This window comes from Sceloporus undulatus, chromosome 6 (genome assembly GCF_019175285.1).
Source record: "Sceloporus undulatus isolate JIND9_A2432 ecotype Alabama chromosome 6, SceUnd_v1.1, whole genome shotgun sequence".
NCBI classification, from domain to species: domain Eukaryota; kingdom Metazoa; phylum Chordata; class Lepidosauria; order Squamata; family Phrynosomatidae; genus Sceloporus; species Sceloporus undulatus.
Genome location: NC_056527.1, coordinates 116,753,336 through 116,779,923, shown reverse-complemented (window position 1 = coordinate 116,779,923; position 26,588 = coordinate 116,753,336). Strand labels below are relative to the sequence as shown.

The 26,588-nt window shown below is 45.4% G+C and overlaps 1 protein-coding gene across 4 annotated transcripts in view; it reads left to right on the top strand.

Moving 5' to 3' along the window:
• The window catches only part of EFNB3 (ephrin B3), a 74,145-nt gene that overhangs the window by 44,203 nt on the left and 3,354 nt on the right, over positions 1–26,588 (top strand). For 2 of the 4 annotated variants that reach the window (XM_042476813.1, XM_042476817.1), the window contains exons 2-4: positions 8,200–8,492; positions 20,862–20,963; positions 23,274–23,378. In XM_042476813.1, coding sequence (XP_042332747.1) covers positions 8,200–8,492; positions 20,862–20,963; positions 23,274–23,378 — 500 coding nt within the window. The remainder of the gene's footprint in view (positions 1–8,199; positions 8,493–20,861; positions 20,964–23,273; positions 23,379–26,588) is intronic. The other 2 variants (XM_042476814.1, XM_042476815.1) reach the window with 2 other exon arrangements.

Sequence of the window (26,588 nt, the reverse complement as noted above, 5' to 3'; positions counted from 1 at the left end):
TGTGCGCCGCTCCACACAGCATGTGGAGGCACTCCTCTGGCAGTTTACATGACACAGTTCCAAAAGAGTGCAAAAAAGCCACACGCCATGGCTATCGCCCTCTTTCTGAGGCACAAAAAGGAGCCACTTTTTGTGGCTCCTTTTTGCCTGGGGAAAGGAGAGATCAGGGCCGCAGCGTGCAGTTTCCGTGGCCCCGATCTAATGTAGGTAGAGGTGGATGCAGGCTGCACCTAGAGATCTTTACAGAAAACACTTCTCTAGACATTTGTAGGTCCTCCATCACCATTCTAAGGTCAACATCTGCCAAGTGTTGGCCATAGAGTTAAGTTGGAGGACCTAGACACTTCTAGAGAGGTGTTTGCTTAGGTTAAAAAGTAGTTTTTTATTTGCCCCCCTCCCACTTTCATGGGGGCCCTGTGCCCCTAACCCCAGTGAATGTGGAGGGCCAGGGATGTTCCAGAGAGCAAAATATCTTTCATTTCTTTTATTTTGCATGCTTGAACCAGCCCTAGCTTTAGGACCAGTGATGTTGCAACCCATCCTGCAAGATGAAATATGGATAAAAGTTAGCTTAGGGTGAGGAGAAACATTTTAAAAGGGGTGGCGGTGAAGCGGCCGCCTCGCTGGTGTTTGCCAATGGTTTTTTAAAGAAAGATTTTGAGCACTCCATTGCTTCACTGCAGGGAGCCAGCTTTTGAAGAAGTAAAAAGCCCAGCTAAATTAATTATGTAGAAATGTTAATAAAAGGACACAAACACAGGATGGAATCCAGCGCTAGTCAGTAGATCAGCTTCATGCACAGAGACGCAAAGGCCTGGAAAAAAAAGGACTGCAAAAATTAATGGGGAGAAAGTCCCCCCATGAAATTTTTCTGAAATCTTCTATTTTCCCCCAGGAAAAATGGGGGGGGGGAGGAGAAATTGATTATGGAATGTTTCCTGTTAAAATGATGAATAAAATGTTTAGGAATTAACATATTCACTCCCCTAAAATCATTTCTAAACCCTATGTAAAGGAAGACTTTTCTGTAAGATTGTGTTGAGTACCAAACCATTACAATTCCTGGTTTTGGTTTGCTTTTCTCTTTATATGGGAACGAGTCTGGTGCCGGCCGGACGCTTATAAGAAACTAGTGGAGACAAAATTATATTTGTTTTACTTACATTGACAGTTTTAAAATTGTTTTTATTGTTTGTTCATTTTGGGTTTATTTATTTTTTTATCTGATCCGCAAACTGGCCAAACCAGAGAAGTTCCTTATAGTTCAGACCTTCCTTTTTTCAGTTCAGGGCCCTAGTACTTCCATTTGCAACAAAAGAGGACATTTTTTAAAGTTCAGTTTGTAATTACCTTCTGAATAAACTGTATTTTTTAATATATCAAACTTTATGCCAAACCAAGGGATATATAACACTTTGTCTTGTGGTGCTAAAATAACAACGTCATTTTCAATCTGCAGAAGGTACTAACATTGCATTTTTCAGTGTTTTCCAAACATTTATGTTTTGTTCTCTGAAAATGCAAAGTTTCTGGAAATTTTACATTTCTAATTTTACAGGTTGATGTGCACCTTCAAGTCATTTCTGACTTATGGCAACCCTAAGGCAACTCTATCAAGGAGTTTTCTTGGCAGAGTTTGTTCAGAAGGCCCTTGCCTTTGCCTTCCTCTGAAGCTGAAAGAGTGCAACTTGCCCAAAGTCTCCCAGTGAGTTTCCAAAGCTGAGCACAGATTCGAATCTTGGTCTTCCGGTGTCCTAGTCTAACACTTGCACCACTACAGCGCATGAGCTCTCTGCGCCTATTCTATATAGATTCACAAATACAAGAAAACCAAATTACTAGCCCTCTGGGAGTCTAGCATCAGTCATACACGCTGGTGGTAGCAAAGGAAGGGCTGTTGGATTTTGTATGCTTTGAAAATGGATTCAAGGTCCTCAGAGGAGTTCTCTTTCTGGAGCAATTTTGTTTAGCGAGTTTTATATTGGGATGGGAGACTGCCAGGGCATCCTGGCCCTCGGCTTTCTTAGAGGAAGGCTGATATGCAGATAGGACAAATCAACAATGCTGTGGATATATATGTGTGCGGTAGGTTGATATGTCTGACCTGCCATTGCCAGACTCAGAAGTATTACATTTAAGCCAGCATTTATGCATCGTCTAATTGGAACACATCTGTTTTTCTTCTTTGCAGCAATTAGTTTATGCATCTTCACAACAGTCCTGCAAGAAAAATACTTAAGATTTGAATTTTGCAGCAGTTGGGGAATGGATTTAGGCAAAGCTCAGATCAAGCTGCTCTTATGGAGATCAACTCAACACTGATAAATTATACAGTACAAGTAGTGTGACCCTAGCTACTAGCAGATGGAACACTGGAATAATTAATTACAAATAACTAGTTACTTCTAATTAGTTTTTTTCTCCGATGAATACAGCAGACCCTTGGTATCTGTTGGGGTTTGATTTCAGGACTCCTTGTGAACACCAAAATCCGTAGATGCTCAAGACCCATTATATACAATGGCGCAGTAAAATGGTCGTCCTTATTTGAAAAATGGCAAAATCAAATTTTGTTTTTGGAATTTTTTGGGAGGGGGAATATTTTCAAGCCATGAATGGTGAAATCCATGGGTATAGAATTTGGGGATAAAGAGGGTCGACTGTACATTGAAACCCAGAGAACGACAGTAGCAATTGAATAAATCTGAATAAAATATATCTGAATACATCTTGCCAAGAAAACCCTTTGAGTTGGTCCCAATGAGTTGTGAAACTGAAGGCACAAAACAACAAACATTACATCATGACTCTAACTTAACAAGAGATAACTTTACTCCTTTTATGGGGTGACTAATTCAGTTACTTTTATAGTTACAGGCATGTGGTCTCTAAATGGTAGAGGAGGGGCTGTATTGCCTTGTACAACTGCCTCTGTGCTCTGTTGTTGTTTGTTGTGGTCACTCAAAGGTGGATGGAAGCTGCATATGTTTTGTATCAGCAGATTCTAGCATTCAGATTTTTTAAAAATACAGCGCACCCACGCCATGCGCGGGTTTGCTGTACGTGGATTTGAGCTTGCGCATATGGCAAACCTGGGAAGACAAAATGGTGTGCATGCTGCAGGCGAGTGCAGTGCTGTGTGCATGAGCGCGCCACCATAGAAACCAATGGGATTTCCCCATATGCCAAGGGGTCCAGAACAGTCCCGCCGTGTATAATAAAAACAAATGTTTAGTTTAGTTTTGCAAAAGTCAAGTGTCACTTTTCAAAAAAGGATAAAAAGGTTCTCTGCCTAACAAGGGTTTGCAGCCTCACAAAGGATGGAGAAATCCTGGCTCTCAAAGGAAGTCTTTGTGTGTGTATGTTGCTAATGGAATTTAAATTTTATTTCTTGGACTTTAAGATGCTTTTATCTCCCAGGACTCACTTGTCCAGAAGGAAGAGTGGCTTGCCTGCATGGATAGCTCTCCATACCATCTCAACTCACAATAACACCAGCAATAGCTTGACAAAATGCAGACTTGTGTCTAACATTGTTGTATTGTTCTTTCTCCTGTATGATTTTTAACACCTTTGTCTAGTGAAGAAACCAGTGGAGCTTTGAAAGCTTGCAACATGTATTATGTGCATTTTGGTTGGTCCAGTAATGGTATCACAGTTTTGTGGGTTTTGGATATTATTGTATAATGGCAGCTAATTACAGGATTTTAACTAATCATTTGTCATTTATATAATAATTATAATAATAATTGCATAATAATTACACCCCAGAGAGGGAAATGGACTCCGCTTGTGTAACTGCATTAGGGCTTCATTTCAAAAATAAAATAAATAAAACAGTGCTACCTTTATGGGACCAACCAAAATGCACGAAATACATGTTGCAAGCTGCATTTGCACAAAATACATCTTACAAGGGCTGTAACTGTAATCAGTTACTTTTTTAATAGTTCAGTTGGCCCTCTACACTTGCGGATTTCACTTTTGCGGATTCGATTGTTTGCAGTTTTGATGAACACGTTCTCTCTAGGAATCTCTAGGTCCTCCAGCCAGAGGTTGGCCATAGGGTTGTGCTGGAGAATCCGGAAGTTCCTTGAGAAAACACTTCTGTAGGCATTTGTGGGTCCTCCAACCTGATTTGGTGATCAATCTCTGGCAGATGCTGACTACAGATTTGGAGATAAAAAGAATAGTGTTTTTTTATTTGTGATTTTTAAACATCCCTGGGGGTCCTTCACCCTGAACCCCAGCGAATGTAGAGGGATCACTGTGGTTTCCCAAGCCCCAGTGCTAAGTTGCTCACATTTCAAGGAGAGAATCCATGCATCTTGCTCTGTCCTGCAATCTCAACCTCCCTTCCTAATGCCAAGATAAGATTAGAATCCAGGAGGAGTCCAGGCTCTTACCCGTCACTTTGTAAACCCCCCAGGCCCAAAATTGTGCCCCTTCTTCCTGAGGCTATTATCTCATTTGGCAGCTGATCTGTCCCAGGGGACTTGGGGACAGGCAGCTTTGAGGTCAGATGTCAACAGGTTTGAATACAGGGTGAGAATCCTTTGTGGGTCCCATGATGCTGTCTCACTGGGGGGCAAGGGTATGCAATGGATGGGTCTGTGGATGAGGCGCCATGGGCATGCAAGAGCTGCGTGGGGGGGAGTGTTTTATTCTGGAGAGGAGAGTTAAAGACATTAAATCAAAACCAGATGCAGAGCATTACACCCCAGAGGGAAATGGACTCGGCTTGTGTAACTGCATTAGGGCTTCGTTTTATAAATAAATAAATAGAATTTGTTGTTTGATGCCGCTTTCATCTGCTAATTTTTTAAAATAAGCTTTTACACGTGTGCGCCTGTGCATTTTAAAAAAATGTGCTGAGCACTCCCAAACGTGTCGGGACAGTTAGACTCAGGCTTTCTCCCAAATACAGAAATATGCAGGAGGCTGTCGCTTAATCAATTGATTAAATCTGCATATGCCTTTCAGAAAAAAGTGCCAAAGTGAGAGAAGAAATCATTCCCCTGTACACCATAACAGACATTTCTTCTAAAAGAAAACGTGGGCAACATATGGTCTTAGGGTTCTTGTTGGCTTTTTAATGCCTCTTATCCCTGGATGGGGATGGTGGGAGATGGAGTCCTTTGGCAGGGTCCCCTTGCTTCGCTATAAAAGAATTATTTTCTAAGCAGGTAATACATGGACTGTTTGACACCTACTCTTGTGTGTTACAGTCCTTTCAATGCTGGAGAACAGTCTTTCCCAGCCAGAGCTCTCCACATTACAGTGGTGCCTCGGGTTACGAAAGTAATTCGTTCCGCGGCCGCTTTCGTAACCCGAAAAGCCTTCGTAAGCCGAATTGCCATAGGCGCTAATGGGGAAAAGCCGCGATTCCGTGCGAAAAAGCCGAAAAAAGCACCAAAAGTTTTTTCGTAACCCGAAAAAACATTCGTAACCCGGAACAATGATTCCCTATGGGATTTTTTCGTATCCCGAAAATTTCGTAACCTGGGTATTTCGTATCCCGAGGTACCACTGTACTCCAGACTACAATTACCATCATCTCCACCCAATGGCTTTGCTGGTGAGGAATGCTGTGAGTTGTAGTCCAACACATCAGATAGGCCCCCCAGGTTGAGCAAGACCACAGCAAATTAATCGGGGACACTGTTTTAATTTGATTTAACTTTTTAATCTATTGGTCTGGGCAATTGAACTAGTCAGATGTTCAGCGTCTAATGTGAAGATGCAGATAAAGATCTGAGACGGCTGGTGGGCGGAGGGGCGGGGGAGACGGCGGAGCTTTCCAAAGGACGGGAAGTGTTTTCCAAGAGGAGCTGGTGTACTTTTGCTGTTTCTGTTCCTCTGCCCGCCATTGCTTCTGCCAAAACAGGTCAGGCAGGGTTTTCGTGTGTATTTCAAACACCTTAGCACCTATTTGAATAAAGGTGAAGGTGGTGACAAAGAAATAGCAGGTGTGTATGTGTGTGTACACCATGGGAAGCGAGATCTTTCAAAAGTTATGGGTTGAGTCTCCTTTATCCTAGAAACATAGTATCCTAGAGTTGGAAGGGATCCCAAGGGCCATCCAATCCAGTCCAATCCTTTGCCATGCAGGAACTCAAAATCAAAGCACCCCCATTGACAGATGGCCATCCAGCCTCTGTTTAAAGATCTCCAAAGAAGGAGACTCCATTACACTCCGAGGAAGGAGTGTGTTCCACTGTCGAACAGCCCTTACTGTCAAGACATTCTTCCTAATGTTGAGGTGGAGTTTCTTTTCCTGGAGCTTGCATCCATTGTTCCATGTTCTAGTCTCTGGAGCAACAGAAAACAAACTTGCTCCCTCCTCAATGTGGCATCCCTTCAAAGTCTTAAACAGGGCTATCATATCATCCCTTCACCGTCTCTTCTCCAGGCTCTCCTCATAAGGCATGTTTTTTGTCATATTTCCCATGCATATTGTTCTTTGTTGTAGTTGTGTGCCTTCAAGTCGTTTCTGTCTTATGGCAACCCTAAGGCAAACCTATCATGGGTTTTCTTGGCAAGTTTTTTCAGAGGGGGTTTGCCACTGCCAGCCTTTGAGGCAGAGAGACTGTGCCTTGCCCAAGGTCACTTAATGGGTTTTCGTGGCCAAAGGGGGATTCGAACCCTGCTCTCCAGAGTTATAGTCCAATATGCAAACCACTACACCACACTTGCTCTCATGATCATCGAAACATCCTTAAATAAGAAGACACTTGGACGCCCATTGTGTCTGTAGAAATGCCCTCCATGTGTTGAGTGCAGCTAACTTCTAAATAAGTGTGCCTAGAATAGATGGCAGACAGCTTTTATTATTCTTAGGAGGGTGCAATGCCTTTGTATTTCTTCGTGCTGCTTGATCATTTAGTACACTTCTGAGTTATAATCTCTGAAGAGGCTCAATTCCACTGATCTCTTGATGGTTCAGTTCCACCGGATCATTTCAGGAGCCGAGGGGCTCAGCCCCCCCCCCCCAATAGCCTGGTGTTTGGGGGGTCTCCAACCCTCTCTTTGATCCATGCTCACAATAAGCTTATGATGTAGGTCAGGCTGGGATAATGTTTCAGTGTCATCCAATAGGTTTTATGGCCTAGTGGGCACTAGAACCTGGGTTTCCCAAGTTCTGATCCAAAATTAACACCTTATGGACTCTTGGGGTCCTGTTTTGCCACGCTGCCAGCCCAAAGCCTTCACATTTTAAGCAGAGAGGAGAAAGCGTCCAAGCTCACCAAGGTGTTCATAGAAAAGCAGAGGTCATCTAATCCAGTCCAGGTCCTTCATGAGTCAGTGTTAAGTCCAGGAAAGGGGTCCAAAGGGTAATCTGAAAGAATAGTCAAGAGTCCAAGCTGAGTTCAAGGTAACAGGCAATCAGTCATGGAAAGAGGCACCAGCATGGTTTTCTCCCAAGGAAGATGGATGGTTGTCAGCCATACTGGACTGAGGGAGGTGCTGGGATATTTGTAGTCCATCCAGGTCTTACAGGTGCCCCCTATTTGCAGTGTACTTTTTATTTAAATTTGGAGACCATGGATGTTTTTCTCTCCTGGTATCTCTCTGCAGGGGTAGGTACTGGTAAGTCTGGCTCTTCATTCGAGGGTTGTGGCCGCTGTGAACTTGAGGCCCAGACAGGCCAAAATAAAGGTACTTTGGATCACTTTGGAGGTATGCTGTTTAAATAATACATGTGTCTTAAAAGGCTGGAAGCCACGCCAAAGCCATGCTCCAGTCTTAAGGAGCACAACTTTGGTGCAGCTTCTGGCCTCTTAAAGATGCATGTGTCGTTTAAATAGCACACCTCCAAAGTGACCCGAAGCAGACTGCACAGTTATAGTGCTATAGTTCCATTTTACCTGCCATGGAATCCTGAGATATGTAGTTTAAAGAGGATTATTTTGAATCCCCAACCAGGTAGCTCTAGGACTTCCCCAAACTACAGATCCCAGAATCCCATATGATACATCTATGGCAGCTGAAGTGGAATCATAGCACTATAATTGCATAGTGAGAAGGGAATCCTAGACAACCCCAAAGTTCCAGTTCCCATCTGTTTGGGCTTGAACTCACTACAGTTCTCCTGGTCATCTTAAAAATCGACAGAAGGACATGGGAATGCTGTTGCTTATTTTCACACGGATAGTTGCTCCATTTGGCTGACCTTCTTTCCGGTTGTGTTCCTTGCAGGTTCCAGAACGAGGGAGGCTACGTCTTGTACCCCCAGATTGGTGACCGCCTGGACTTAATCTGCCCGCGCTCGGTCCCCCTGGGTCCCTTCTCCACCGAGGACTATGAGTATTACAAGCTGTACCTGGTCCAGACGGAACAGGCGGAACGCTGTGAGATCCTGCGCACCCCCAACCTGCTCCTCACCTGTGACCGTCCAGAGCATGACATGCGCTTTACAATCAAGTTCCAGGAGTACAGCCCCAATCTCTGGGGTCATGAGTTCAAGACCAACCAGGATTATTACATCATTAGTAAGTTTAGTCCCTCTTTCTTTCTTTCTTTCTTTCTTTCTTTCTTTCTTTCTTTCCGGAAGCTGGGATCTCCAAGGTGCACCCTGCGTGTGCAGACCCACGCTTCCGCAGGACTGGGAGACACACACCCAGCCCTTGAGGTGTCTGTAGGCGGCCTGCTCTTATTTTAATAGGCACCACTGCAGTTGTTTCCCAGGTGTCAGATATGATGAAGGGCAAAATCAGAAAAACAGGGAGATGTGGTAAAAAAAAAGTTGTCTTCACAAGGTAACCAGGACAGAAAGAAACAGAGCCTTAAAAGTTAAGTTCAAAGTAGCAAGATATTGCTAACAATTGTGAGAGCTCGGTTATATCCCTTATATCCACGTGCTTCTTCTACTCTGCTCATGGTTTAACTTGTACTGTTCCTTCATTTACCCTTACTGCACCACATCAGTGTTCCAGAGAACACAATTTAAAAAAAAGAATATCAAAGAAATAATAAAACCAAATTCTTGACTACTGTCTCCATTTTGATTTACAACTTTGACTATTTGGATGTCTTAGAATCATAGACTCACAGAGTTGGAAGAGACCCCAAGGGCCATCCACTCCAACCCCATTCTGCCATGGAAGAAGACAGGTCAAATGGCATTATTTCTGCAGAGCAGATTCAGACTTAGTTACAATATACCTTCCCTGATACTTTGACCTACAACTCCCAAAAGCTCCCGCCTGCACGATCAAAGCAAGGGATCATGGCAGTTGTACAGCAGGGGATCCATTCTGGACGCCTCCACAGATAAGAAAAAAGGTGGGAGCTCAAATCCCGTCCCCAATGGCTGGCCATGCACATGCGCTGTCATTGAGAACAACGGGGTTTGCCATCCTTGGATGCTCAAATTCGTGGATGACAACCTGGCAGATGGTGAGAGCCCACTGTAATAAAAAAAATTTTGGAAAGCTAAAGGTCCCTGAGACTCCTGTAGCAGCAAACTGGCAAAGTTCATTTTCAAGGTCTACCAGAACTGGGGAGCAAGTCTTCACCTCCAGTTCATAATAACAATCTAGCTTGTATTTTTCTCCCCATTTGCATTTTCCAAGCAAGTTCGTGGACAGCCCTGCTGATAATACACAGCGGTAGCCCAGTGCTTACTCTTCCACTTTCCTAGAAAGCCACATGCTGTAAGATCATCTAGGCAGCATCTTCACTGCAGAATTAAAGTGCACTAGAGAGCTCTGGTGCTGTAGTTTTTCAAGCCTTCCCTGGCAAAGAGCGCTGGTGCCTCACAAAGTTACAAATCCCAGGATAGGATGGAGCCATAGCAGTTAAAGTGGTATCAAAGTGCATTATTTCTACAGTGCAGATACACCCAGAGAAGAGCATTTTAAAGAGAGCCGCAGGTGCAGAGCATGTCCAAAGGAGGGCGACTAAAATGGTGAAGGGTCTGGAAGCCTTGCCCTATGAGGAACGCCTTGGGGAGCTGGGGATGTTTAGCCTGGAGAAAAGAAGGTTAAGAGGTGATATGATAGCTCTGTTTAAATATTTGAAGGGATGTCATATTGAGGAGGGAGCGGGCTTGTTTTCTGCTGCTCCAGAGACTAGGACCCGGAACAATGGATGCAAGCTGCAGGAAAAGAGATTCCACCTCAACATTAGGAGGAACGTCCTGACAGTAAGGGCTGTTCGACAGTGGAACACACTTCCTAGGAGTGTAGTGGAGTCTCCCTCCTTGGAGGTCTTCAAACGGAGGCTGGATGGCCATCTGTCAGGGATGCTTTGATCTGGATTTCCTGCATGGCAGAATGGGGTTGGACTGGATGGCCCTTGTGGTCTCTTCCAACTCTATGATTCTATGATTCTATGGCTATATGGATAGATCCCTTTCAAGCCATTGGGGCAAATTGAAGAGAGATGCATGTGAGCTGTGGCAAATGGAGGGACACCCACTTTGTTAAGGGAAGAGGGTTGGGATGGATCTCCTACTCTCTTTCTGTCCCACAGCATCCCTCTTGCATCAGCCTTCACCATGGCAACTGTCTCCCAGCAAACCTGAGTGAGCCAGCATCTTGGCTGTACCACAACGGCAACCATGATGTGGTAGCCAGCCCATCTCGCTTGCCTTGCCACTCCAGGCTCTCTTTCCAATAGTGGGGGTGTTTGGCACCGATTTCCCTTCCTTGCTTGCTAGAGAGGTGTTTTTTGGAAAGGCATCCCAGGAGCCAAGCTGACCTTTCTTGAGATGCTCCTGTTGGGTTTGAAATGGGGCAACAGTCCCTTTGCCTCACTTCTGGACATGCCATGGTCTTTAATGGGATTAAAAGCCTGGAGATATGGGTCTTAACAGGTGCAAAGGACTGTGAGAAGCAGTTTTCCTAGTCACACTGCCTTTTGCATGTGTGTGTGCATGCACACACAATCTGTGTGTGTGTGTGTGTGTGTGTGTAGAATTCAAAGATATAGCCATGTTAGTGTGTAGATTCAGTATGCAGAGAGATCTTGTATCACCTTTGAGACTAACTGAAAGAAAGCAGTTGGCAGCATGAGTTTTCCTAGACATCAGTCTGCTTCCCCAAATGAAGTCTACGAAAGCTCATGCTGCCAACTTTTTTCTTTCAGTTAATCTCAAAGGTGCTACAAGATCTCTGGATGGATGGATGGATGGATGGATGGATGGATGGATGGATGGATGGACGGACGGACGGACAGACATGGAGTTAGCATGGTGTAGTGGTCTGAGCATTGGTCTATGACTCTGGAAACCAGGGTTCTATTTCCAGCTCCCATGAAACCTGCTGGATGACTTTGGGCAAGTCACACTCTCTCAGCCTCAGGGGAAGGCCATGGCAAACCTCCTCTGAACAAATCTTGCCAAGAAAACCCCTTAGGGTTGCCTTAAGTCAGAAATAACTTGAAGGCACACAACAACAGCATACACACACACACACACACACACAGATTGGAGCTAGCATGGTGACCTGGGCAAATCACATGCTCTCAGAGGATGCTAATGGCACATCGCCTCTGAAGAAACTTGCCAAGAAAAACCCAGGATAGGTTTGCCTTAGGGTTGCCATAAGTCGGAAACAACTTGAAGGTGCACAACACACACACACACATTTTCTTTCTGTCTTTTCTTCCATCATCCATCCCTCCTCTGCTTTGTAGCCTGGTACATGCCCCTGGGCAAGGAGACACTACTGTTGAAAGGAACCCACTCTTTGCCCGCCCTGTGTGCTTCTCCTCCTCCTCCTCTTCCCAGCCATTGCGTCTCCTGTGTGGCAGGCGAGGCGAATCTGGAGTGCTATTATTATCGTTTATTTCTTTTTATTTTTGGAAGAAGATGCAATCCAAGGTCGCAGCCCAACTGGCTGGGCAAGACAGCGGGCGGCTTTTTCTGCCACTTCTTCCCCTACCCACCTTGCCACTCCTCACATTAATGCTTCCCTTCCAAACCAGCTGATGGAAGCACTCCCTGGAAGAGCATCCGCGCGGACATGGTGGGTTTTCAGTGGTGGCAAGGCGTCGTTGACCCAGATATTCTTTTTTTTTCTCCCTCCCCCATCAAATGATTTTATGCCCAGCCAAGCATGAGGGGAATGCACGAGACAGCTGAGTGGAAGGAAGGAAGGAAGGAAGGAAGGAAGGAAGGAAGGACAGATAGAAGGAAGGCAGCTAAGAGTAAAGGAGGGAGCTGAGGGCGCCACGTTGAACAGGAAGTGATGGAAGAGGAAATGACAAGTAACCGATGTAAAAAACTGCCCCCACCCCATAAGAAGTGGCTGTTTCCTCAGTATTACAGCCAAGGAATCCAGACCTGAACTGAATCCTCCACACTTATTTAGTACAGTGCTGTGTAAATTTACAGCGCTTTATAAATAAAGGTTAATAATAATAATAATAATAATAATAATAGTAGTAGACAACAGGTTTATCTGTAAAGCAAAATTTGTTCTTGTTGCGTGCCTTTGAGTCATTTCATGGGGTTTTTTGGGGCTGAGAGTATGTGACCAGCCCACGGTCAACCAGTGGGTTTCCACATTTTCAACCTTGGCAGGCACAGTATTGCAAATTTTACCTACTTGCAAATCCTTGCAGAGAGAGAGCAAATTGCTTTCCCCAAACATGGTGTTGTGTGCCTTCAGGCCGTTTCCGATGTATGGTAACCCTATCACGGGGGGGGGGGGGGGTTGTAAGTTTGTTCAGAATAGATTTGCCATTGACATCCTCTGAGGCTGAGAGACTGTGGCCTGCCCATGGCCAAGTGAGGATTCAAACCCTGATCTACAGAGTGGTAGTCCAACACTCAAACCACTACACCACATTGGATCTAAAAGCAAGACAGGGTATAAATGTTAGGAATTAATTTTTAAAAACCATATTTTTCCCCAGGAGGATAATGTTTCTTGAATGTGTGGAGAGTGCATTCCTCTCACTGACTGCCTAAAGTTGAAGAGTGAGGGAATGGATGCCAACGCAGGCCCTTCTCATGTGGTAAAATGCCCTCTTTTTGCCTCTCTGTCAGGTCTGAGGAGAGCAAGGAGAAAGTAATGTGGTCTTTTAATAGATCCCATCAAGGCCTTCTCCGTCTGAAAAGCTGTGGTGCCCAGGGAGGCCTGAGCTACATCATGTCTTTTTAAAGAGGAGAAGCGAAATAAATGGACGATGTGCTTAACTGTTTGTGGCGAGTGGACCAGTTCGGTTCACAGAGCATCTCTCCGGACAGTTGCCCTCACTCCTCATTTTGGAGAGAAGGGGCATCATCATCCAAGTCCAGACCTATCTGCAGCCTTTTTAAAAAGGTGGACCCCCATTGCCCAGGCGGGTTCTTTGTGAGGGCTCAGCCGAGCGCGGCTAAACTGAACCGACGGGCCCGGCTTCCCAGTGCCCCCGGCAGCTGCCAGCGAGAGAGAATCCCGCGCTCCTCATGCACGCGACCCCCTCTTCTCCTTTTCCTCCTCCTCCTCTTCTTCCTTCTTTTAACCATTAGGCCATCATTCCCTTCCAGGGCTGCACTGAGCACTCTGGTTGCATCCCAGTGATAGACATTCTGCAGAGACGCCATCACACAATCTGATCTCCTCCTTTTCTGTGCAATTGCATCTGGACGAAACTCCCCCTTTCACTTCATCACCAATCTGCCACCTGAAATTGCACCCATCTGCCACCAGAGCTTGGGAAAGTTACTTTTTCGGACCCCGTGGCTGCTCCTATGGTTAGAGTGGGACCCTCCTTAACCTCTTTCCAAATCCAGGTGAAGACCATTTCTGTTCCTGCAGGCCTTTGAGAAATGATTTTTTAAATATGAAATGGGCCTTGTTTTTCCGGATTGCTATTTTCCAACAGTTCCTTTCATGGCCATGCCATTTGAGGAAATCTGGGAACTGAGGTCCAAAAAAAAGAGGAACTTTCCCAAGCTCTGGAAACTGAGTTCCCCCCTTTTTTTCATTGGGATGCCTTGCAGGGTGGACAAGTCCATGCTCTCAACCTGTGAGAGTTTGCAAAGGATGCAAAGTTTGGAATGTCTAGTAAGCGTGCACAACTGGACCATGCAATCTTTGGCCTCTTGTGCACTGGATTGAAAATTGGAAGCACAATTGGTGGGAAGGGAGAAGCTTAGGGCTTTTTCCTCGCTCAGAATATGGCATGCCTATTGTTGTTTCCCAGCCAGGTTCATGGTTGACACTTGCCTTATCTTCTCAGCCTTTTAAAAGTCTTTCCAGTCAACACCAGGTCCACCAGGACCAGCCTCCATTTTACATGCCCATAGAGCTCCAGTCCAGGTTATTTGAAGGATTGTATTCTCCCACACTAGAGCCAGCATAGTGTGATGCTTTAAGGGTTGGACTACAACCCTGGAGAACAAGGTTTGAATCCCCGCTTAGCCATGGAAACCCCCTGGGTGACCTTCGGCAAGTCACACTTTCTCATCCTCAGAGGATGGCAATGGCAAATCCCCTCTAAAGAAACATTCCATGAAATGACCCATGATAAGGTCACCTTATGTTCTCCATAAGTTGGAAACTCACATTTTTTTGTGTGCAGAAAATAACTTTTTTGCATAGAAAATAATATTTCTGCACTGAAACATTATTTTCTGCACAGAAAATGTTTCCTATGCAAAAAGAAAAAGAAAAAAAGAAAAGAAAAGAAAAAAAAGAAAAGAAACCCTGTTGCCAAATTTTCACAGAATTAAGTCCCGAAATGCAAATACTGTAGTATGGATTGTAAAGACTTCCCACAGCAGAAAGAAAATTGTTAAAATTTACTTGTTGCTTCCGTAGAGAATTAAATTAGTGAACAAATGCATCCTTAAGCCCAGCTTTCCAACCCTTGTAATTGGAGCCAATTGCTTTTCAGGATAATTTAGCGAATGGTTGAGTTTTCCAGGTCTGTGGCAGGACCTAATTTCCCGGCAGACTTGACTCACTTGCATGAGCTGCACAAATGTTCCTGCTTTATATCCAGGCGGCAACAGTGTACCAGTTTTCCTTCCTGATATCAAGATGCAGCAGCTCTCATTTTTGGGAAGAGGCCATGATGGTGGAGATGGGTGCCTCCACCTTAGGACAAAGTTTGGCTTTGAGAATCTGCTGGTTTCCCCCCATCTCTAGGATCCTGTTACATTTCTCTTTCAGTTTTGTGAAAACTGGGGGGGGGGGATCTGTATAAGAAGACTGTTTGTTGTAGTGTGCCTTTTAGTTGTTTCCAGTTTAAGTGGTCCCTAAGGTGATCATGGGATTTTCTTGGCAGGTTTGAATAAACTTTGGTTACTATTGCCATCTTCTGAGGCTAAGAGTGTGTGACAATCCCAGGGTCACCCAATGGGTTTCCATGGTTGAGCTGGAAGTTGAACCTTGGTCTCCAGAATCATAGTCCAGAGTCTATGACTTCTGAGTCATAGAAGGACTCCATTATACTACAACTGGAAATAATAGTGTGAGAGCCAGCATTGGACTACAACTCTGGAGACCAGGGTTCAAATCCCTGCTCAGCCATGGAAACCCATTGGATGATCTTAGACAAGTCACAGTCTCTTAGCTTCAAAGGGAGGCAAAGGCAACTCCCTTCCCTGAACAAATAATGCCAAGAAAATCTTGTGGTATGTCCACTTTGTTATTGCTGTGTGCCTTGAGGTCATTTCCAACTTATGGAGACCCTAAGGCTTAGATCATGGGGTTTTCCTAAGACCCTAAGATCATGGGGTTTTCTGGGGCTGAGAGTGTGTGACTTGTCCAAGGTAGGTAGGTTTCCATGGCTGAGCAGGGCATCGAACCCTGATCTCCAGAGTCATAGTCCAAAGCTCAAACCATTACACATACTGGCTCTCAATCAGTAACAGTACTGCATTTTATTTAACTTTATATTTATTTATTTATTTATTTATTTAGGTATTTATACCCCGCCCTTCAGCCCTAATGGCTCTCAGGGCAGCTTACAATTATTATTTTTAATCAGACAGTTCCCTGCCCTCAGGCTTACAATCTAAAAGACACGACACAAAAGGAGAAGGGAATGGTGGAGGGAAAGGGGATGAGGTCCAGTGGTTCTTCTCTCCCTCTGAGGCCTGGACCAAGGCAGATGGATTGGAGGGAGGGCTCTTCCTTCTTCCAGGCTAGCCCTGATGGAGCTGGACCTGCCTGGTGAACTCCCTCTCAGGCCGGCGGATGGCAGTGATGGAGGGCGGAGTATATAGCCTGCCTTTCTTGCAGTTTGGAACTGAAAGTGGCTTACAATGAACACTAAAACAAAACAGTAGAAACAATGTAAAATACAAAAATATAAAAAGCATTAAACAACCAATCCAATTAAATCTTACTATAAAACAATAAAAACATATTCAGCAGGTTTTAGCACATATTAAAAAAAATACACCATGCCTCATTAAAAAGAACCCCTTCTGCCTTAACCAGTTAAAAGCTGAAAGCTTTTGTGAATGAAAAGGTCTTTGTGAAAAGACAGCAAAGAAGGGACCTAGCAAGTCTTTCTTGGGAGAGAATTGCATAACCCAGGCTCTATACTATGTCTTTGTCAAAAGAAGCTGTTGAGGGTGGTGGGACTAAAAGAAAATTCCCCCCAAGAACCTTAAAATCGGGCAGGTTGATATGGGGAGATCTGGGCTTTCGGACAGTTTTGCCATTTTCATGGCTGTTGCTACTTTCTGTGCTCTGTCTTGATAGCACATATTACAGCGGGCCCTCCCCTTATGCAGGGGATCCATTCTGGATCCCCCTGCATAAAGGGAAATCTGCGTATACTCGTGCCCCGTTGGAAACAATGGGGCTCATGCTTGCGGCTTGGGATGGCACACACGCCATTGCTTTAATTGCAGTGCAGCTTCCGCATAAGCTGAGGCTGCATATAGTGTGCCCACGTATGGTGCGGGTGCACTGTATAAGTAAGGGGGAGAATTGAGATTTCAGTTCCCACCACCACAACCTTGAGTGTACATGGACTGCAGTTCAGACACTGAATCTACTTGAAAAGATTTTTATTTTTGGCCAAAGAGATTACCTTCCCTCCTCTACAGAACAGCCTCGTAGACTGTAACAGAAGCAAAGAAGAAATTTATGTGAAGTCGAAGGCTTCATGGCTGGCATCCATAGTTTTTGTGTGGTTTTTGGGCTATGTGGCCATCTTCTAGAAGAGTTTATTCCTGATGTTTCGCCAGCATCTCTGAAGATGCCAGCCACAGATGCAGGCGAAACGTCAGGAATAAACTCTTCTAGAAGATGGCCACATAGCCTGAAAAAACCACAAAAAACTAAGAAATTTATTAATAGAAATCAGAAATGTGTAAGCTTGCATTATGACAATACAAAAAGTTGTAAACCCACACAGAGAAGTTCTCATGACTTCTGTAGGCAAAAAGTATCAGCTTAGAATTAGTTTTAGCAATCAACATTTGGATATTCATTGCATCAGCATTCCTTAGTCCATGTTGCACAAATGAAACAGTAAATGATACAGTGAGTGGAGGGAGACATAGTTCCTAGCAGTGGTATCTCTGTCATTCAAGGCTGACCAAGGTCAGTTCCCACACTTACTAGTCTCACCCCCACCATCAATATGGTGGACTCTAGTTTGCTAATGAACATTGACTTTGAGCCATTAAATGTAAAATAAATCTTCATCTATAGATAATTAGAGCCTCTAGTCTGACTCCAACTAAAAGAGAACTTGGGAATCTTGGCTTGAACTTTTAGATAAACCATTGAATTACCAATGTGGTGTCAGGATTCTACTTCCAGTATGACAGCCATGGCCATAAGTCTCTGGCTGCATCCCCCGTGAAGAATTAATGGAGTTAGGCACTGCTTCAACTGCTGTGGCTCAATGCTATGGAATCCTGGGATTTGCCATTCTGTGAGATATTTAGCCTTCTCTGTCAGAGAGCTTTGGTGTCGCAACAAATGACAAATCCCAGGATTCCACAGGAGGGAGCAACGAAAGTGTCAAGCTGCATTAATTCTGCAGTCTGTGTCTGTGAGTTGGTGGCCTGGGCAAGATCAAACTGAGGCCTTCGCAGCTAATTCTTTTAAGCACCACGCTATGCCGGGCTGCAACTGGACAGATTTGGGTCAGTTGTGAGCTGCTGAAGCTCTCCATCCCTGTGCGCTGCTTTCTCCACATCTCTCTGGGCTTTGCTTTGGCCAGGGCTCCCCTCCTGGATTCCAGCCCTTTTGGCCAGGGCTGTGACTGTGGTTAGAGGTGCTACTTCTAGACAAGGCTGAGCCCTGGCTCTGCCCGCCTCATACCAAGGCTTCAGGGGGTGTCAACAGGCTGCCAAGACACCTGGATATTTGAAACAGCTCTCTCTGAGACGTTGGCAGGGCAGGTGCCTTCATTCTCCTTGCACTTCGCTGCAGTGGCTGGCTTATTAACAGATCATGAGGGGAGCCTTGTCTGTGCAAACATTAAACGTCTTGTTTAAATATTAAATGGCCCTGCAGAGCATCTTGCAGTGGTCGGGAGGGGTGGGGAGACATTGAGGGGTGGCGGAGTGGGCACCGGTGTGTCTAGCCAGGAGGGTCCCTGTAGGGCAGGATTGGGGGCACCTCTGCACCCCTCCAGCCCATGGCCTAATCCCCTGCAATCCTCTTAATGACAAGGTCTGCATTCTCTCATCTGGGGTGATTATGGGCATTTAATTTGGCTCTTCAAATGATGGAGAGACATCCTTGTCTTCTCCATCCAAACCAACCTACATTGGGGGGGGGGGTGACCAAGTGAGAAATGGATCAACCAGATATTCATCCTTTGGCTTAATTTAAGACATTTATTTGAGGTCTCCACTCTCATCAGCCCGCTTATTTGTTAATTTATTTATTTAGATTCAGCTCTGGTGGTATTCAATATTTTCAGAGTGGATTACACAACAAAAATTAAAACGAGCAAAATCATGCGCTGCTACCAAGCAAAAGAATTACAGAAGGTGGCTAAAACCTGGCGGTGAGGAAAACCCACGTCCGTTCCCACAATGGAAAAACTTGGTCAAATAATAATTTTAAAAGCACTGCGCCTTCCTGCTGGAAAATTAGCATAAGCCGTCACAAGTGAGCCTCCGTCAAGGAGGTGCCCATTGTGGAAATGCCAGTGGCTACCTTCCCCACTAAACACAGCTCTTTGTTTGGTGGCAGGGGCACCCAACAAAAGGCCTAAAACATATTGTCTCAAGCAGTGTCCACACTGCACAGTAATAGCCCTTTGATTCCACTTTTATTGCTCTGTCTTATGGAACCCTGGGATTTGTAGTTTGGTGGGAGACCTAGAGTTCTGTAGCAAATTCCTCTGAGATACAGCATTGGAGCCCTTGGGCAGAGAATTCTAAATAACTAATGAAACAATGGTTGCATCTCACTGCAGAAACAATGCCGTTTGACACCACTTTAAACTGCTATGGCTCCATGCTACGGAATTTTGGGATTTGTAGTTTTTTGTGGCACCAGAGCTCTCTGACAGAAAAGGCAAAACATCTCTCAAAACTACAAATCCCAGAATGCCATAGCATTGAATCATGGCTGCATTATTTCTGCAGAGCAAATACAGCCAATGAATCCCAGATTCCATACGACAGAGCCATGGATGTTAAAGTGAGCTCAAAGTGGTATAAATTTACTATGTGGATACACCCTCAGAAGACCAGCAAGCTTTCCTTCAGAGCTCTTGATGCCAAGCCAGGAACAGAAACAGACCAATAACTAGTACAGGTGTTTAAAAACTGGCAAAACATGTTCCCATCTGTCGGTGCTGGTCAAAAGGCTTCCAGACATATTCTGAACTAGCTCACATGTCTAGGCTTCAGTAGATGCTCCATGTATAACATCTCAGAGTAGTCTAAAGGTGGGCATCTGTGGAGGGGCAGAGGATATTTTTCACCACTATGATCTTTGGAATAGCGGTATATAAATAAAACAAATTATTATTATTATTATTACCACGGATCCTTCCAGGAGTCAGACTGGCAGGCCATACATGAACAGAAGTGACACCACATCCTTTCTTGTTTGGTTTTTAGCAGAATTTTGGCTGAGTTTGTGATGGGTTTTTGGCTTCTAGAGGTATGTGAAAGGCTTGGGACGGTGGCCAAACTACTGGTGTTTTGCATAGGTGAGAGGCTGGTTGAAAAACTGCTTGAAAATACAGTTGGCCCTCCACAAATTTTGGTTTTGACTTTTGTGGATTTGATTATTTGAGGTTTTGATTAATAAGCTCTCTCTAGGAATCTCTAGGTCCTCCAGTAGAACTCTGTCAGAAGTTGACCATAGAGTTGTGCTGGAGAATCTGAACGTTCTTAGAGAAAACACTTGTCTAGGCATTTCTAGGTCCTCCAGCATAATTCTATGAGCAACATCTGGCAGAAGTTGACCAAATCTGCAAAAGTCAAAGCCACAGACTTGGAGGGTCAAGTGTATTTTTTTATTTGCGGTTTTTCCACATTCACAGGGGTTTTTCACCCCTAACCCCAGCGAATGTGGAGGGACCACTGTATATACATACAGTAAGCCCTTGGTATCTGCTGGGGTTCGGTTCCAGGAACCACCATTGATACCAAAATCCGTGGATTTTCAAGTCCCATTATATACCACGGTGTAGTAAATGGTGTTCCTAATACAAAATGGGGCGGGGGGGGGGGATCAAGGTTTCCTTTTTGTAATATGTATATTATTGTTGCTAACTGCCCTCACATCCATCTCGACCCATGGCGACCCTACTGATGAGACATCTCCAAGCTGTAGATGGTTGAATCTGTGGATATGTAGGCCCCACTGTGTTTTCTTAAATGGGGACTGGAGATTTTGGAAGTGTACACAAGGGTCCTTTCCCCACCCCACTGTAATCTATCCCATGAGAAGAGCTAGTTTCTCCCTGTCTCTTCTGCTCCACAGCAACATCAGATGGGACTAAAGAAGGCCTAGAGAACATGAAAGGTGGAGCCTGCCTCTCCAAAGGCATGAAAGTCGTCCTGAAGGTCGGACAACGTATGTCACGTAAGAGATGGGAACAAGTCTCCAAAAGGGTGTTGAAGGGAGTGGGTGGGTGGGTGGCTGAGAAGATCCAAGAAGTTGCAATCTGAAATCCTGATTTATCCATGGAAGGGGAGAAGAGCTGAAAGAGTTGGGTCCTATCTACATGGGTCAAATAAACTGGCCACCTCTCCTCCTCTCAGCTGGGAGTCTGGATGATGCAGGGCTCAGTCCCTGGCACAAACAGTCCGAACAATGTCCCACACATCCAGCACCAAGCCCAGGCTATATCTCTCTTAAAATTATGTAATGTAAGCCCCTGTTTGCTTCATACCCTCCTGGAAGATTGGTGCCCTCTGTTCCAAATTTGGGCAGCTGTGTAAAATGTGTCCTGCTGTGCCACCCGGTGGCAACACCGCTGGCAAGAGTTGCTCGCTCTGAGGTGAGAACGAGATGCCCAGCTACATGACTGATGCTAGGTGCCTTGTTCGGACCTCAGAACCTAGGCGACACGGCAAGACACATGTGAACAGCCATCCAGCCTTGAGATGGAGGACCCCGGGTAATTCAGGAAGATTGGGGCAGTTCTGGGACCAGGATATTCTGCACTGAATCCAGAATATTTTGGCTCGTGCAAACAGTTAGTTGTACTCTGCCTTTCTCCTGATGTGGATCCAAGTGTATTCTAGATCTGTTAGGAGGTAGGATTTCCTGTCAGTTAGAAGAATAAGGAACATTGGAAATTGGATTCTTGGTTGCATCCCCTGGAATCAAGAAGAGAATGTTACCTGGGGACTTGGCTTTTTTGCTCTTCTGCTTGGCAGCCCTCTGGTATTTCAGAGGTTCAGACTGGTCCAACTGCTGGGTGATTCACAGATGTCCACTAACTGGGAGGTAGCAGGAAAGGAATCTACTAGGACAAAGCACATGGTCACAGATAGCCTGATCATATAGATCAGGGGTGGACCACATATAGCCCCTCAACTGTCACATTTGTGGCTCCTGAGCTCCCTTGGCAGTCCCCCCAAACCCTCCAACTTCATCCCAAATTTAATTTTTTGGGGTGCAATATGTCTGGGCTTTTCACTTGAAAGGTGCCTGGAAAGATTCCAAAGCATGCAAGAACACGCCAGTCTCACACAGAAAGCCCCCCAGAAACCGAAAACAACTCCCCCCCGCATCTGAGACCTTCTAAAAATAGTGACAAGAAATGATGCAACATCACTTCCGGTTGCCATTTTGAGAAGGGCTCCAACAAAGTCAAATTCTCTGAAGATGCCAGCCACAGATGCTGGTGAAACGTCAGGAACAAACTCTTCTAGAACATGGCCACAGAGCCTGAAAAACCCACAAAAAACTAAAGGCAGGGGTGTTTAGCAACACTGTTGGAGGGGTACAACTAGTGGGGATTTAGAAGAGGCAAAGAGGCCCCTGGTCCTCACGCAGTTCCCCCCCCCCCCCAATATAGACAAAGTCCCAGACTGCAGCCTTCCTCCCCCTGTTAACCTTTTCCCTAACCCTTACCCAGCCCACCACCATCTGAACAACCTGCCCCCTTCAGTCTTCGGCTACTCCTGCTCCAAAGGGTATCTTACCATGCAAAACAATGAGGCTACATACCTGTTGTGAAGAAAAGATGCCACAAGACCTGCAAAGTGGGAAGGGGTTGGCAGCAGAATTTGGAAAATTTATTTTATGGGACACCAGTTCTCAGAATCAGAATTGTGGGAACTGGAGTCCCAAAAAGTAGCTTTTCTCAGCTCTGACTGCATTAACAACAGCAAACGCCACCTCCTTCCATTGGTGACTCCAAGTCTTCTTTGCTCAGCAAGGCCAAGGCAAAAACTAGTTATTCTCATGAGAGAGACTCCAGGTTAGTTCCCCATCTCACCACAAACTCTGTCCATTTATTCATATGATTATTCATATATCCAAAATCTCCAAAGAAAGGGTCAAGCGGGTATCTCCCTGCCATCTTAAGTGGGGCAGCTTCTTTTGAATGTTGGCATACAGACATCCAATACATGCAAGACTTCTTGTTCTCCTCCAGCCAATGCAGAATTCTGTAATACTCGAAGGCTGACTTGCCTCCTGTTTGAGGAGTTATCAAACAGATCTCCTTTGTATCTCTTAAGGCTCGTGTTACAATAAGGGCCACAAATCGGAGTGTAAGGGTTGAAGGGGGGGGGAGGGAATCAAGAGCAGGACCATGGGTTGGACATCTCTGTGTCTGTGTTCCTATTTGGATCCCTCCCTGCTCCCTTTACCTCCACTTCTGGGCCAAGCGATGGCCCTACATAAGCCCACCACTCTCTCTTTGCCCTTGCCCCATAGAACCCAACACAGGCTCCAAATCCCAGAAGTCCATCCCAGACACACCTGCTGAGAAGGAGCGAGGGACATCAGGCGCCGTCGAACCCAACAAGGAGATGAACCCAGGTATGCCCCTTCCTATCATCCCCCTGCCCCATAGCAACAGGCACCCAGCTCCACGTTATCTCCCTGGCTTAGAGTAGGGATGGAAGATTTCCCACAGTTCATTCTCACAGTCCCACAGGATGAGGTTACAAAAGTTGGTGCAATTTTAGCAGTTTTTGGACATTTTTAACAAAAAATTCATTATTGCAAAACAAACAAAAAATTGTTTTGTAGAAGGTACAATGTTTTTGAACAGGAAAAAGTGCGTTTGCACAGAATAAACTCCTTGTTTTTCTCTGCAAAAAAACCCCAAAGCAAAACAAAACAAAAATCTAAGCTTTTGGGGCAAATGAATTATTCTCAGAAAAGTCCCAAAAGAATGGGAAAACCCCCTCATTTTTTGATCTCCTGTGTCAAGTTACCCTTTCCCACTGAGAATGAGAAATTTAACAAGTATCCTTTACAGCCCCACATCCAATGTAGCTAGAACTTATGTTCAGGTACCCCACTTATCCCCTTCCTAATATCATTCCCAAAATCCTTCTGTTCCTTGACCATATTTCTGTTCTTTTCCATTACATGTCTCCCATTCAGCACTTCCATTAGATCGTGAGCTTGTAAAAGTTACTTTTTTTGGAGGACAGTTCCCAGCATCTCAAGTTCATGGCATACTCTCAGAGCTTCTAAGAGTTGCTTTTTTAGAAGACAATTCCCAGAATCTCCTGTTAGTATGGCCTCTACCAGGGGATTCTGGGAATTGTCCTCCCAAAAAGAAACAACTTTTACAAGCTCTGGAAATATGCCATGACCTTGAGATGCTGAGAAAAATCCACATAGTTCCCTTCTTTTCCATATACCTGTAGGACCAGGAGCAAAATGTGGGATTGTTGATGCATTGGAAGGTGAGAATCCCAATAACTGAGTGGATACAAAACCATGGCTCCCAGAATGCCCTGCTTTATGCATCGGACCTCACCTCCTTCCTCCAAGAATTCAGCATTTATCCTTTCTTGCATCCCATTCTGAAACAACCCAAGCCTTGTGGCTCCTCATCCCGATTCCTCTCTCCTTGCTGCTTCCTCCCTGGGAATCCAAGGGCCCTGCCTCCCAAATTTCCTAGCCCATAATCTGTTTGGCTTGGGCAGTGAGCCACAAGGAAGGTCCACTGAGGTTGGTCCTGAGCAGTGGCATAGCTGGGACTGGTATCACTCGGCGCAGCGGGGAGCGAGGAGCAGATTGCTGTGGCCTTTGGCAGATACTGCCCACCCCCCAGCAACTGCTATCACAGGAAGGAGTGGTGCCTTGGCCTCCAGAGAGTCATTTGGGCTCTGGCATGAGTACTGGGCAAGTGATAATGGGAAAAGAAGCTGTCTTTTGCATGCCCAGCAGTCGTGCCAGTCCCATTGGGTATACCACCTCACTGGGTGACACCCCTTCTGGGTTGTCACCCAGTATGATCTGAACCCCCTGCACTTCTACAGTGATGCTATTGGTCCCAAGGCTATCAGATCAGTGGTCATAGGGCCTCTCTTCTCCCATCCTTCCCCCGAACTACAATAGTTTGCCCTGGCAGGTCCAGACAGGGAAAGTCGCATTCTCCTGTCTCTCTTCTGCAGCTTGGACAGACGCGGGAGTGGGAGCAGATCCCCCTTGCCTCCCTGTTTGAGCTTTATCGATAGTGATGGTTGAGCTGAACCCTGCCGAGCCGGGCCAGGGGAGGTATGGGGAGGCAATTAGCTCTATTAACCAGAGTCGACAGACACTAACAAGCACCTTCCCTAGCCAAGCTGGGCTTGCTTTGCTGCTTGAAGAAGTCTGCACCCAACAGGTTCATGGAAGGGGGGTGTTTTAACACTCTGAAATGTACAAGTCACAGGCAATGGACAGGAGGAGGCACCTGGGACTGAGGCAAATATGCCCGGGCTATGGTTGCCTACCTTTCTAGGATTAGCAAAGCTGTTCCCAAGGCTCCCTCCAAGGTGTGGGTCAGGAAACAAGGAGGAGGAGGAGGAGAGCGGCTGAGCTTGGGGGGGCTGGGGGCTCTTGCATGCAAAAGCATGAGGTTTTGATCAAAAGCCCTGTCTCCAACTCCATCTCCTTCCTCCTGGCTGTCCCAGCCTGATCTCTGTTGAAGGAAAAAGAAGGAAGAATGTCTGGCACTTCTTGCCAATAGGAAGTGGTTTAGAAAGATAATTCTGGAAGAAACATTTTTGTGTAATGTTCAGTTAAATTTCTGCGGGGAAACACAAGAAAGAGTGTCCACTTAAATATTAGGAGGCACTCCTTGGCTGCAAGAACTGTTTGCAGTGCAATGGACTGCTGTGGGGGCAGTGCACTCTCCTTTGGAGGTCTTTAAATGGAGGTCGGAAGGGTAACCTCCTCCCATTAGCCTGAAAATCCTTCTTTTTATTTCCTACAGTTCACCTGCACAAGGTGGGCATCTGCCTTCAAGGGTTGGCACAATCCGTGTGCTTGTCATTACTCAGGAAAAACATGAAAGAAAGGCAGGCCTCAGCAATGGGCTCTGCCAGGGTACTGGATGGCACTGACATTTGCCCAAGGATGATGACTGCCATTGCCAGAGGTGGAAAGACTGGCAGAGCTGTCTATGAAGTGGTCCCTCCTTGGCCCGCAGTGGTCAGTGCTCTATTCTGATTTGGTCAGGCCTCACCTGGAGTCCTGTGTTCAGTTCTGGGTACCACAGTTTAAGACAAATGTGGCCAAGCTGGAACATGTCCAGATGAGAGCAACCAAGATCTTGGCAGGAAAAATGAAAAGCATGAATATCGGATGGGTGACACCTGGCTTGAAAGCATGACATGTGAAAAGGATCTGGGGGTCTTAGCAGATCACAAGCTGAGCATAAGCGAACAGTATGGTGCATCAGCCCAAAATGCCAATGCACTTCTAGGCTGCATCAACAGGAATATAGCATACAGATCCAAGCAGATCGTAGTGCCAATGTATTCTGCTTTGGTCATACCTCACTTGGAATATTGTGTCCAGTTTTGAGCACCACAGTTCAAGATGGATATGTCTACAGAAAGGCAACCAAGATGATCAAAGATCTGGAAACCATACACAGACCTGAGGAGTGATAAAAGAATGGCATAAAACTTGGCCAAATCCTGTCAATTTTTAAAAAATGCTTTAAAACTTTAGAGGTCAGTTAGAAAATACTACTCATTACACTCATGAAGTAGTACCCCTGGATACTTTTTCTGTAAATTA